This window comes from Dermacentor silvarum, chromosome 11, assembly GCF_013339745.2.
Source record: "Dermacentor silvarum isolate Dsil-2018 chromosome 11, BIME_Dsil_1.4, whole genome shotgun sequence".
Classification (NCBI taxonomy): domain Eukaryota; kingdom Metazoa; phylum Arthropoda; class Arachnida; order Ixodida; family Ixodidae; genus Dermacentor; species Dermacentor silvarum.
The window spans coordinates 9,511,455-9,525,926 of record NC_051164.1 but is presented as its reverse complement, the minus strand read 5'-3'; the positions used below and the strand labels follow the sequence as shown (position 1 = coordinate 9,525,926).

Here is a 14,472-nt window from a genome sequence, read left to right as displayed (position 1 = left end):
GCCGTTGGGGCGTCGTGAAGCTCTTCTAGAACGGTTGAGCGGAGGTGTTTAGGGACTACAAGTAGGAACTCGGAGCCGTCCGGATGAAGGTTACGACGGTATAGAGTATCGGCCGGAGAGTGTTCCAAACGGTCGATGAGTGCTCTGGTGTAGGCATCACGACGTTGCTCGTCGGCGAAATGAAGGAGCTGGGATACTGAGAAAACGGAAGCAGCACTGGCAGTATTGGAGGAGTCAGAGTCGTCAACAGGGTAACGCGACAAGCTGTCAGCGTCTTGGTGCAGGCGGCCAGACTTGTACACCACGGAATATGAAAATTCTTGTAGCCTCAAAGCCCATCGACCAAGCCGGCCTGTAGGATCTTTGAGCGATGAGAGCCAGCAGAGAGCATGATGGTCAGTGACGACAGAGAAAGGGCGACCGTAAAGGTAAGGGCGCAACTTCGCAACTGCCCAGACAACAGCAAGGCATTCTCTTTCCGTAATGGAATAGTTGCGCTCCGATGGTGATAGGAGGCGGCTTGCGTAAGCAATAACGCGATCCTGGCCACGCTGACGCTGGGCTAAGACGGCACCTACACCATGACCGCTGGCATCTGTACGCAATTCTGTAGGGGCATCAGGGTCGAAGTGGGCGAGAATGGGCGGTGAGGTGAGAAGAGTGACGAGACGAGAGAAGGCGGTGGCTTCTGAAGTACCCCACGAAAATTGTACGCCTTTCTTCAAAAGATTAGTGAGGGGTCTAGCAATTGCCGCGAAATCCTGAACAAAACGACGAAAGTACGAGCATAGCCCAACAAAACTGCGAACGTCTGCGGCTGTCTTCGGAACCGGAAAGTCTCGGACGGCGCGAGTTTTGTCGGGATCAGGCTGCACTCCGGAAGCGTCGACGAGATGGCCCAGAACAGTAATTTGGCGGCGGCCAAAACGACATTTGGACGAGTTGAGTTGCAGCTTCGCCTTTCGAAATACATCAAGTATAGCTGTTAGACGCTCAAGGTGAGAGTCGAACGTTGGCGAGAAGACGATGACGTCGTCGAGGTAACAGAGACACGTGGACCATTTAAAACCTTGGAGCAAGGAGTCCATCATACGCTCAAAGGTGGCCGGGGCATTGCATAACCCAAACGGCATTACTTTAAATTGGTATAGGCCATCAGGTGTTACGAACGCGGTTTTTTCTCTGCCCATGTCGTCGACAGCAATCTGCCAGTATCCAGAGCGAAGATCAATAGAAGAGAAATAGCTGGAACCGTGAAGGCAGTCAAGGGCGTCGTCGATTCGTGGGAGCGGGTAGACGTCCTTCTTAGTAATTTTGTTCAAATGGCGGTAGTCTACACAGAAGCGCCACGTGCCGTCCTTCTTCTTAACCAACACCACAGGTGACGCCCAGGGACTCGAAGAAGGCTCAATGATGTCTTTATCTAGCATTTTGGTCACTTCATTTTGAATTACTCGGCGTTCCGACGCAGAAACGCGATATGGTCGTCGGTGAATAGGCGTAGCATCGCCAGTAGGAATCCGATGCTTGACCGCGAGCGTCTGGCCTAAAGGGCGATCGTCGAAGTCGAAAATATCTCTGTAGGCCGATAACAATTTGGAAAGGTCTTCAGCTTGAGTAGAGGACAGGTCCGCCGCAACCATTTTCTTTATGTTGGGGTCGGCGCCCGAGGCTGGCGCGAGGGGCTCGCCAAGCTCGGAAGAACCATCGGCTGATAAAGCTGCCACTTGATGGTCGCCGAGGCAGTCAACGTTGGCAAGGCAAATACCTTGCGGGAGAATTTGTTTTGCCAATCCAAAGTTGAAGATAGGCATGCGAGTGCAGTTATTAGTAATGGTAAGAATACTGTGAGGCACGGTGACGTCATACTGTAGTGGAATGTCGGGCAGAGGAGTGACGAGGTACTCGCCATCAGGAACAGGTGGGGAAGACAACAGTTCAATATAGGCTATTGACTTTGGTGGTAGGCGAATAAAGCCTTTGGGGCGTAAGCGGCACTGGGGTTCATCAGGAGGTTCTGCGAGAATCGGCAACTCAAGGCGAAGGGTGCTGGCAGAGCAGTCAATAAGAGCAGAATGTGCAGAAAGAAAATCGAGTCCGAGAATTAGGTCGTGGGGCCAATGAGCAAGCACGGTGAAGAGGACAGGAGTGTGGCGGCCGGCGATGCTGACACGTGCCGTACACATGCTGACGATAGGAACAGTACCGTCATCCGCGACGCGGACGACGCGTGCCGACGCTGGGGTGAGGAGCTTTCTGAGTCGTCGTCGGAAGGCAGCATTCATAATGGAAATATGGGCCCCTGTATCGATCAGTGCAGTGACAGGATAGCCGTCGACGTCAACGTCAAGAAGGTTTTGGTCCGTAGGCAACGTGAGCAGAGGATTTGAGGGCAGGGTCGACAACGCAGCTTCACCTCCAGAAGCTGCAGTGTCTAGTTTTCCGGCGGCATCCGGGAGGTGATAGGCGGCGACGAAAATCGACGGGGTTGGGGCGAACGAGACTGGTGGCGTCGAGGTGAGGGCGAGCGGCTGTAGCGACGGTTCGGAGCAGGGGCATCAGCGACAGTGGGTTCATGGCGGGAGGCATAGGGAACAGAAGGTCCGAAGATGCGGGGATAAGCGGTGGCGTATGTCCGAGGAGGAGGTAGCCATCGGTGGCGGCAGTGACGAGCGACGTGGCCGATGCGACAGCAGTGGAAGCAGATCGGCCTGTCATCAGGGGTATGCCATTCGGACGGGTTGCGGCGAGATGTGGCAGAAAGGGACTGCCGAGGGCGAGGAGGGCCACTATAGAGAACTGGGGAACGCTAGGTTGAGACGTTGTACACACGGAGTTCAGACCCATGTTTTCAAATTCCTGTCTGACGACGGCCTGAATCATCGCAATCGTGGTAGCTGGCGGATCAGGAGGCGTCGTGGAGAAAGCTGAGGAACAGGCAGCCTCGAGCTCGCGACGAACAATTCGGGTTACGTCGTCACAGGTGGTGGCCTGACGCGGTCGACCCTCACATGTCGACGTAGCAGCAGTGTTGGGTAGCCGCGTGATGTGGGGTGTGATACGGCGGCTCTTAGCGTGTTCAAGGCGACGGCATTCCTTTATGATGGCGTCGACAGTCGAGACGTTGCCGAAAACAAGCAAATTGAAAGCGTCGTCGGCAATGCCTTTTAGCACATGGGCCACTTTATCTGCTTCGGACATATTATCGTCAGCTTTGCGGCATAGAGCCAAGACGTCGAGGATGTATGAAACATACGGCTCTGTAGAGGTCTGCACACGAGACGCAAGAGCCTTCCTCGCGGCAACCTTGCGCCCAAGAGGGTCGCCGAACAGTTCCCGAAGCTGTTCTTTGAAAGTGTCCCAACTGGTGAACTCGTCGTCATGCGTTTGGTGCCACACGCGTGGGGTGCCGCCGAGATAAAAGATGACATTGGCGAGTAATCGTTGGGTCCCACCTGTTATTAGCACTGGCGTGTTCATAGAGCTTGATCCACTCGTCAACATCCTGTCCCTCCAGGCCAGAGAACACACCAGGGTCGCGATGTTGGGCAACCGTGACGATAGGCGTAGTCGGGCGAGCCGAAGCCGTTGCAGAGGCGGTCTCGTCACCGGGGGGCATGGTGACAAGCTCGATGTACCGACCACTTCGGAGTTCCGTGGTGAGGACGGGGATCGCTAACCTCCACCAGAATGTTACGTGTGGAAGGACACAGACGAAAGAGGCTATTTACAGGCTATTTACACAGAAGCCAGACAGCCAGGCCCACAATCGCTCGCACCAAGAGCACAGACACACTTCGTCGTCTTTCGCGCGGCGGCTCGTCTCTTCAACATCTTTCGATGTTATCATAATAATATCTTTATCGTTTAGCTTCGTACGTCTAGTGTTTAGGTTTGGTTGTTACCTCTCGTTAAGGTATGGTTACATTAAAGACTATACATTTTTAAAGTGTAATGCATTTATATTGAAAGTCTTCATCTTGTTGTTTCTCAATTGCCACAAAGACGGCCTGATGGTCGGTGAGGCGGGAGGATAAGGGGTTCTCATCCAGTGACTTGAACACGTTTCGGGTGCTATCCTCATCTGATTCCACTCGCCTGGCCGCTTCGTACTTACAACGCTTCTCGAGGCGTGCGGCTCGTTCTTCCTCCGTCTCCTCGGCTCGCTGCCTCCTCTTGGTTTCGTTCCGACGACGAAGCCTGGCTTCTTTCAGTCTCTCCGACTCACTTTCCACATCTGCCGACGAATCCCACCGAGCCGCCTTTTCTATTTATACGATGCAACGCCGGCCCCTCCTCTGTTGCAACGCGGGGGTTCACCGGCTCCTCCTCTGACGCCATGCCAGATGCAAGCGGCGAACGCTTGCAACACAAATGTGGCGGCGGCGGCGCGTCGCCGCGCCGTGGTAACTCGAGCAGATGACGCCAGATGGCGCGGCGAGTGGCGCTGCCAGCTCTCTAGTGCTGGATTTGTGTGATGAACAGAACCTTATAGTAGTTAACAGGGAGAATAAGTGTCATGGACAGGTAACGTGGCAATGCGGAAACAGGCAGTCATGTATCGACTACGCCTTAGTCTCAGAAATGGTCTACGAACAACTAGACCAAATGATAATAGACGAAAATGGAAAAAATAGCCTGGGAAGCGATCATAGACGTTTAGCATTAAAGTTTGGGCGAGATACCAGCGCAGAACATGAACCAATAGCATCAGAGATTTTAAAAATAAATGACTAGCAAATAACAGAGATCGCGAACAACATAGAGAAGAAAATTGAGGCTTTTCCTACAGCAGTCTGGGAATATAAGGAACTGGTGGAGGTTATGCAGCATGAAATAAGGCGGACACGGCAATACAATTGTTGGATTGGAAAGAGTAAACCACGTAAGTGGTGGAACAAGGAAATTAAACAAGCTATAGAAGAGCGTAAAGAGGCATCTAGGGTTCATCGAGAAGCCAAAAAGTTGGGATTACAAGAAGAAGAGGTGCTCCTTAGATGGAATACATACCGAGAAAAGAAAGGGTTGCGAGTGAGCTCGTGCAAGAGAAAATTAAATGCGCAAGTGAACGTACGTTGGGTGCATAACATTCACAAAAGAGACAAAGGCGCCCCAAAAAGATTCTGGAACCATATAAAAGCACTCGGAGCTCCAACTAGAAACTCGCAAACGGCTATAAGGGATGAAGATGGTAACATCTATGAAGGCGATGATGAGCTGCGGTACATCACAGACGTTATCAGGCATAACTTCGGCACGAGAAAAAGCGTAGTTCAGACAACAGATCCAGCAACAACAGAGGCCTGAGAGATCAAAATTTAGCATAGAAAGCTTTTATTGGAAAAAGGCAGCAGAAAATGTCCCTAACAACACGGCAGCAGGACCCGATGAAATCCCAATACAGCTAATCAAAAACCTCGGTCCAAAAAGCAAGGCACTGCTGACTAATGCCATAGAGCAAGTGATTAGAACAAAGAATATTCCCGTTGGATGGCGTGAAAGCAAGATGAATCTCATCTACAAAGGCAAAGGAGATAAGGATAAGACGAGCTCGTACAGGCCAGTTACAGTAACGTCGGTGATATATAGAATGGCAATGCAAGCCATAAAATTAGAACTGTCGAAGTGGGTGGAGGAAAACGGTGTATTGGGGGAACTACAGAATGGGTTCAAGCCAGGCAGACGCTTAGAAGACAATATGTTTGTACTAACTCAGTGCATAGAGATTTCAGTAGCTCAGAAAAGACCTTTATGGATAGCATTTCTAGATATTAAAGGAGCTTATGACAACGTAGACAGGGAATTGTTGTGGGATATTCTTCAATACGAAGGCATAGATGACGATTTCGTGGAGCTGCTGAGGGAGATATATCGAGACAACCAAGTACAAGTGGCATGGGAAGGCCGAAAAGGAAATGAAATGGTGGGAATTCATCAAGGATTGAAGCAAGGATGCCCTCTGTCACAATTGTTGTTCACGCTTTACGTCAAGGGCATAGAAAGACGACTGGAAAACAGCGAATTAGGTTTTGATTTATCCTACATGTGTAATGGACAAATGGTGCAACAGAAGGTCCCTGGACTGATGTACGCAGACGACATTGTGCTACTAGCGGACAATAAAAAGATTTACAGATACTTGCGAATATCTGTGGGAACGCAGCGACAAATCTAGGCCTTAAGTTTAGCACAGAGAAATCAGGGATTATGATCTTTAATGAACACACGAACAACTTCGTGGTGTCAATTCAACAGCAAGTAATGCCCATAGTGAAGCAATATAAGTACCTCGGCGTACACATAAACGAAGGAAAGAATTACTCAAGCAACCACCAAGATAATCTGAAAATAAAGGGGAAGCGGAATGCAGCAATAATGAAACAGAGCACTGTGCCACAATAAGTATGAGGTGGTGCGTGGAATCAGGAAAGGAGTAATGGTGCCAGCGCTAACATTCGCAAATGCCATTATATGCTTAAAATCGGATATATTGGCGGGTTTGGAAGTTAACCAAAGATAAGTAGGCCGGTTGGCTTTGGGAGCACATGGTAATACGACAAATGAGGCAGTGCAGGGTGACATGGGTTGGGCCTCTTTTGAAGTCAGAGAAGCACAAAGCAAAATTAGTTTTGAAGAAAGGCTCAGGAACATGGATGAAAAGAAATGGGCGGCTAAAGTGCACAAGTATCTCTACGTGAAAAGCGTGGACACAGAATGGAGGAAGAGGTCAAGGAAGTTGGCAACCAAGTACAGGATAATCGAAGCTGTATATAGACAACCAGGGGTCATCAGAAAGAAAGTGAGAGAAATAGAGACCGTGAATTGGATGCAAAGAATGGAAACGAAAAGGACAATGGAGATTTACAAGAATGAAAAGAAAGAAATTAGAAGGGAAAATCTGTACGATAACACAAAGGGCAGTGCCTTGCTATTTGAGGCTCGAGCCGGTTGCCTAAGGACGAAAACATACCGGAACAAATATTCGGAACTAGATGAGACATGTGTATGCTGCAATAAAGATCCAGAGACCACTCAGCACATCCTAATGGAATGCGACGGGATCCACCCAGTGAGAACCGTAGGTAACGTGCAACTCCCAGAAGCGCTTGGGTTCAAAGTGGAAGGAAACATAAACAGATCAGCCGTAGAGATCAGCAAGAGACGATTAGAGTACTGGTGGAAAAAAAGCAGGGAAAAGATGGATACGACCTGATCTCGTAAAATCATAGGCAGCGGTACAAGGTGATTTTTTGAAAAATAAAAATAATGAGAGGTATACAAAAATGCTAGATAAAGAACATGTATAGTATACCTGATTAAATCAAGCAGGCTAGGTGACTATTTGTCGCCGCCCCGGTTCAAAGGGGATGCCAATAAATTATCATCATCATCATCACCAGCTGCAGCGGTGGCTAGGCAACGGCTCAGATCGCGGTGCGGCCACCGGCCCTGCGAAACGGCGAGAATGCGGCCAATGTAGCTCGATCGCTACAATATCCGGTGGTTTTCATTTATTTGGTGACCACAGGAATCATGGCATTATGGTCGGTACGGTAAACCGTCATAGTAGAGTGTACTAGAACGGGGGAGTGGGTCCAACGCAGGCTCCCCGCTGAGGCTTTCTTTATGGAAAAGTTGATGGCGCCACCGTCGCTTTCTTCCGAATGAGCGGCTCCGCGTCGCGTCACACACGTCATCGCCAACGCGCTTCTGAAAACACATCCCACTTCCGGTTAAGACTAGCGGAACCGGTCTCCCATGCCCTAGAACGTCTGCTGCGTGAGAGGTGCCCAAAGTAGACGGTAGTTCGGCCGGCGCACCGCCCCAGCACGATCGACGGGCCAATCGACGACTGCGAAGCTGCGCACCGGCGACGAAAACATCGGCTGCAGCTTCTGTTCCAAGCAAAATGATTTTCCCTAGATAAAGTGATGCGTAAATTTTACATTTTATGAAGAACGATATCCACTGTCAAACGTTAAACATGAACTCGAGAGCTCCGATACTTGTCGAGTTCAGCTGCCGTGCACGGCTACCGACGGGAGACGACCGGCTCGGCTGTGCTCGCATCGCAGCCGACGGCGCCGCTAATATAAGTGTGTTTTCTTCTTCGTGTGCAATTACTGCGAAGAGCGATAACAACGGTAAGAAAACAGTGCGGCTTGTGAGCGTCGGTAATTCATCCTGTAGCGCCATCGGTTTTAGCTTTGAAAGGAACCGGAAAAGGCCTAGCGACGATATCGGCGCCGTCGAGCGATCAGCGGCGGTGAGGCTACCGTACAAATGGGTCCCGGTCTCATCCTCTCTACGGCAAGGAAATCTCGCCGTTCGCGAGGAACGGCGAGATTCTCGACTCGCCATCTAACAGCGGCCCGCGATGGCAAACGGCATGCGGCGAGTTATCGTGCCGGTAACGGGGACGTGGACTCAGCGCATCTCGGCTACCCGCTGTTGCTGCGGTGCCGGCCCGTGTTCATGCGAAGCGTGCCGCTATAGACCCTGTGTTGCGCGCTCGTTTAGAAAGGCCAACACTGTCGCACTCTGTTCGCGCAGCTAATCAGACCGCTAAGCACGACTGTGTTGGAACGCGAGCGATATGCCTGGCACTTTCGTTGCGGGCTGTAATTACCGATTCGCAAGGGCGCACAAGCGAGCAACACGACAAGGAAGAGCAGGGAGTGCGCGTAACAGCAGACAAACCGGAAGTCGTACGTTCTTGTTCGACCAATGGGCATCGTCCCCGACGCTAACATCACCAGATTCACCCTGCTGACATCGTGACGACCACTGGGGATACCGGAAAGACCAGGAGAGGAAGACAGCATTGTTTTTTTTAGATGCGAAGCATCTTATGCTCGGGGCTATGTCACTCCCTCCCTTCCTACCTCCCTCCATCCATCCAACCGCCGTGCGTCCACACCCCTACTGCGCATGCGCACCTCCTCCCCCTCCTCTCCTTGTCTCCTCTCCTCTCGGCATTCCTCCTCTCCTCTCCGACGCTCCTTTCCTCTCCGGATTGCGCAACGAATGGCAACACCAGCAGCTTAGGTTAGAGACGCGACGGTAGGCGCCCCAGAGGCACCGGTAACAGTCACCAACGCCGCGCGCGTTCGGTGCGAACGCTGTTGGGACTCGCGTTGATGTCCGGTTCCATCCTACCGCGATCCGCCAGTTGTTGGGGCGCCTGCTACTCCAACCTCGACCGGCATCTCTTCTAGGTAGCGTAGCGCTGCCGGCAGGCTGTAGGCGTCCGGTAGATCATGGCGACCAGGCAGGGCGAGACGATTTTAAGTGCGAAACTTGCACGGTTTATTTCATGTTGAAGGTTTGCAAAGAAGAGAATGAATATATGAAAATACATGGCGGGGCCGCTTAAATGGGCCCTCTAACAATGAGGCGGGGTTTCGCTCCAGTCACGTGACAGGCAAGTCCAGTTGGGGGGGTGCGGCAGCATCTCCCTCTCCCCTAGGCGACGTTTCCCGGGCTTGCCTCCTCCCTCTCCCCTAGGCGACGTTTCCCGGGCTTGCCTCCGCTGGCGGCAACCCAAGGCTCCTGAAGACGTTATTCGTGGAAGGCGGGCCTATTCGCCTCCCACGCACATGCACACAAAAGGATCAACAACTCGGGCGTCCCAGCCCCCGCACCTGTACACAAAGGGATCAGACTACTGCGTTCCAGATGCTCCGGAAGAACGTTTCGTAGAAGGCGGGCTTAATCTCCTCCCCGCACCTGCGCACAAAAGGATCGTCCCGCCTGCGACAACCAAGCACGAAGGGGAGACCTCCTCCGTTAATCCTTTTAAACGGGCTGTCGTACGTCAACCGTAACAGCATCTCCGGCGGGGGAAGAAGATCCCGACGCGTAGGGGCCAGCAGCCACTGGGCGAGGGATCGGCGTTTCAGCAGCAGAATTTCTCTCCGTAGTGACGAACCCTTGGTTCGTAGCTTGCAGATTCCCTGGAGTCGTTCATCAGTTCTCGGGGCGCTCTTGTAGGCCTTCTGTCCCTGGTCCGGACCGGTGAAACAGGGCTTGCAAACAGGTCTCGCAACTTTTCGTCTCCTGTTTGGGCACGCAATCACTCCAGAACAGTGCCGGACCCACAACCACAAACAAACGAGCACAAGGCCACTCTCCCCCAAGACACACCAGGCATTACAAAAAAAAAAAAAAAGAAAAGAAAACTGCTACTGCTTTCCCATTCCTTTCGAGCGTCCTCCCCCTTGAACACTAAAAACAGCCATTTCCCGAAGGCGTTATGACGTGATTACTAAATCCGCTAACGATCAACTACAACTACGCGGGAAAAAAACGTACAAGAAAAAAAGATACTAACGTCGAAATCACGCTGAAACCAGAGTGATCATGAGGTTTTCGCTACTCTAGGGGCAACGACTCAGACCTTCGGCATTGCCTTTAAGTTTGCCCTTCTTATAGCGAATATCGAAGCCAAGCTCTGCCAATAAACTCAAAAAGCCTCAGCTGATGACATCCGCGTGTTCATTCCTCTACCCCGTTGAGGGGGGAACTGAAAATTATGCTTGACTGAGCGACACCGTCGCAGTAAGCGAGCACCTAAGATAGACTTCGCAGCTGTCAAAATGGCAGTTAGTTAAAATGCGTACCAGCCAACTAGCGGCTAAGCTTATGAGTAGCCCACTTTAGCACTGCACAAGTTCTGTCATATGCCATAGGCATCTTCGTGTGCCGCTAGCTTTCGACCACCTCACACACAGGCTGCTCTAAGCCACCTTTGTTTCTCCCTCTCGAAATGACTCTCTACGACCACTGTCAATCATGTCACCCGGTATGAATAGAAAGAATCGGGACCATCTCCCGGTAACGTGTTCCGCGTCCTCTAACTCCGCCCTTACAAACTGTGAATTCGCCTTCGTGGCACGTGATTCACAAGTCTTCACTGGACAAGAAAACACAGGCGCACTTTCGAACCACGGAACCCGTGACAGCGATCGAAAAAGGTCAAAGGGACAAAGTTGCTCTTTCGGTCATTGCTACCAGCCAGTACCAGCGCCTCTAAGGTGAAATATACTTGGCTTGGTGACCGCTTCAACTCTTAAACTAATTCATAGAGTGGTATTTAAAACCTAAAAAGCAAAAGCTACACTCTATCTACGCGCTAAAAGACTAAAAAATGATTCCACAAACGCGCTTCAATGAACAAAATTTCTACAGGGGTAACTGATACACGCCCTATACTTTAAGCATTAAATTACAAAACTAAGGTCTGCCTTCGCAAACCCCAAATCTCAATGCTTAACTACAAAATCAGCGCGGTCAAGAGCCACCACCTTTGCGAAACTAGCTTCACGCTTTCCTTGGCTCGTACGACACAGAAATTCGCAGCATAACACTTAACTTGTAAATTCAAAAGCAAGACTTCTTAAAACTAATAAAAGAAAAAAAATGCTTCACGTGTTCGTACAAACAAGTTACTCATCGGTGTGACAAATTGATTAGTTCCTAATGCGCACTCGATGGGGTCGCAGTCCGAAAGCCCTCGCGCTTCGCCCAGGACGACAAAGGGCGCCAGACATACAATGCCCTCTGCTGACACCTGCCACTCTGTGTCCTCGCAGCTTGCCCTCTCGTCCCCGAAGGGGAGGCCATAAACGCGGGAAGAATAGCCCTTCTCCCTTTGTTCTCGCTTTCGCGACGCATTCCTCCTCGGTGCCTGTTTGACTGGATGGGTTCATAGGCGCATACTCAACCAGTTTGAAACCTGAACATTTCAGCCGCACCTTTATTCGCGGAAACGCGCCCTTTGCTGTCGCAATTAGCCTTTGGTGACGCTTCCGTTTCCTAAGCCGCCCCAAAAAACCCTTTCCCGTTCGGCGTGATGGCCTGGTGCATTGTCTTACGGGCTGCGGTGTGGCGACGTTTTCAAGTTTTCGATGCGCCGAATACTTGGCTCCTTTTTTCTGGCGGCGCTGTCTGAAAACGTTTTTCCTTGCCATGCGGCCATCTGTTATGCACCAGTGTTGGGTTCCCTTTCTGCTCGGCCGTCATGGCATTCTGCTCTACGTTTGACGATTCCGGAACGTCTCCGCAAGAAACGCTCTTTAGAATCGCCACTGGCTCTGGTTCCGCGACGTCTTCGCGCTCTACATTCGGATGTACCCGAGAGCCGCTCAAGTGCCGAGGCACGAGGTCCGTATCCAGCTCCATATTGACCCCATTGGGGTTGCTGGAACAAGCCTCGTCCCCGCAAGGAGCGCTCTCCGGGATGGCCGCTGACTCAGATTCGGTGGACGCCTCAAATGCGCTCTCTCCGAAGCTCGAGTCCATAGCAATATCCGGTTCCCTGCACTGTCGGGCCAATGGACACTTTGCAAAAAAGCTGCTGCGCATGCGCGAGCGCGTCGTTTGCGAGCGCCCCCTACATGGTTGGAATGATAGCAGACGACAGCTCCCTGCCTGGCTGGTCACTCCGGCACGTTCAGGCAAGCTCCCGTGCCCACGTTTCTGAGTGTCATGCCAGCGCACTGCGTCGCGTATGGGTGTACGAATTATTACGGCAAGAATAACGTGGGTTTTTTTCGGTTTCCGTCCGAGAAGCTGTATCCACTGAAAAGAGCGTCATGGGTGAACGCCGTAAAGCGGTTGAATGCGGACGGCTCAGTGTGGCAGCCAAACGTGCACTCAAGGATTTGCAGCGAGCACTTTATAGCAGGTATGTCATGAATTTTGGCCTGTAGTGAGTCATTTGTATTAATTTTTCCACTTCTTCAATTTTAGGCCGGCCTTCAAACTTTTCTAGCCACCCTGACTACGTGCCAACTGTTTTCTCATACACCCGAACTGCCGGACCGGCTGCAGTGGACCGGCATGGTCGTTGGATTAAGAGGCATGCAACAGCACGTAAGTGACAACGAAGTAGGATTCCGGTGTGGCATGCGCACGACGGCATCAGGTAGTGGTTTTAGAACGTGCTTGTTTTAGGTGTGAGCTCGTAGTTATCTGAACGTGGGCTCGCGCTGCCGGCGTCTCGGCGGATTAAACCACGGCCGCTGGATAAAAAAAAAAAAAAAAAAAAAAAAAAATCCAGCGGCCGTGCCTAAACCATGCGCGTGGCGGTATCGGCCAGTGGTTTCAGAGCGCGCTCTCTAAACGCGGGCAAGCGTCGCCGGCGTTTCATGCGAGCGGCGGCATCGGCAACTGGTGGTTCCAGACCGTGCTCTTGTTCTCGGTGTACGCTCACAGCTCTCAGAGCGCGGACTCGCTCCGCCGGCGTCTCGCCGGCTTAAATCGTGCGCATATGCGCGTGTCAACTAACACACGCGTTTTTATTGCGCAATAAATAAAAATCGAGGGTCGTATTTGTTAATGATTATTTTTAAAAGTGTCATACAGTCTCGCACGTCGCTGCACATCCGATAGCACATAGATGGGCTACTTGATGCGACGAGTTATATGACAAATGCAATCCGTTGGAAAATATGGCGCAAAGTCCGCGATTATTCTATGCTGCCACTCGAAGTGACAGATAACTGAGCGATATGAATCAAAGGCTAGCCGACGGAATGCAATCTGCTCTGATATATGATGATGTGACAGGTTGCATGTGTTAGCGTCTATCCAAGCCACTCTAAGAGTTCATCGCTGGGCTTCATTTTAGCTTTGTTTTAATGCATACATGTAACAGTTTGCACAGCACTAAATGTGCATTGTAATGCAGGCGGTCCAGCTTCTACAACGCTGCAGGAAGAGAAAAGCAAGAGTGCATCTACAGGCACCAAATCCAACGGGGCTGCTGCATCTGATAAGGACGAGAATGGTCAGCATTTTGCAACGTTACCTGCTTCAAAAATGTCAGGTTACAATGCTGCCAGTCAGGCTGACGAGCAGCCACAGTTGCATGCATGCTGAGCCTCACTGCCCACCTAATATTTACTGATTCACATGGAACTTGCTTAGCTGTTGCGATTAACATAACATGAAACATTCAATATGTCAAAGTTGACAATCAGAGTTAGGTTCCAAATGTATTCGATTTTAGAGCGTACCAAAGTAGTACAACACAAGAAGTTTAGTCGCCGGGTGAGCTAAACGCAAGTTGCACCAAACGAAGCCAAGTGCTTTAGATGCATTGCTAACTATGGCGTCTATATGAGTGTTCCATGACAAATGAGAAGACAAATGGACGCCCAAATACTTTATAGAGCATGCTGAGGCTATAGGCCGAAGTGAGCGATATGAAGCAAAGGCTAGCCGACGGAATGCAGTCTGGTCCGACAGATGGCGATGCGACAGGTTGCATGTGTTAGCACCTATCCAAGCCACTCTAGTTCATCGCTGGACTTCATTTTAGCCTTGTTTTAATACATACATGTAACAGTTTGCACAGCACTAAATGTGCTTTGTAATGCAGGCGGTTCAGCTTCTACGACGCTGCAGGAAGAGAAAAGCAAGAGTGCATCTACTGACGTCAAATCCAATGGGGCTGCTTCATGTGAT

At 51.0% G+C, this 14,472-nt stretch overlaps 1 protein-coding gene across 1 annotated transcript in view; it reads left to right on the top strand.

Annotated features, from left to right (window-relative positions):
• Window positions 1-12,444: 12,444 nt before the first annotated feature.
• LOC119433631 (uncharacterized) overlaps window positions 12,445-14,472 on the top strand; it is an 18,035-nt gene continuing 16,007 nt past the window's right edge. Inside the window, exons 1-4 of the mRNA XM_037700888.2 lie at window positions 12,445-12,688; window positions 12,754-12,876; window positions 13,694-13,792; window positions 14,387-14,467. Of these exons, the coding sequence (XP_037556816.1) occupies window positions 12,490-12,688; window positions 12,754-12,876; window positions 13,694-13,792; window positions 14,387-14,467 (502 nt within the window). The 5' untranslated portion in view covers window positions 12,445-12,489. The remainder of the gene's footprint in view (window positions 12,689-12,753; window positions 12,877-13,693; window positions 13,793-14,386; window positions 14,468-14,472) is intronic.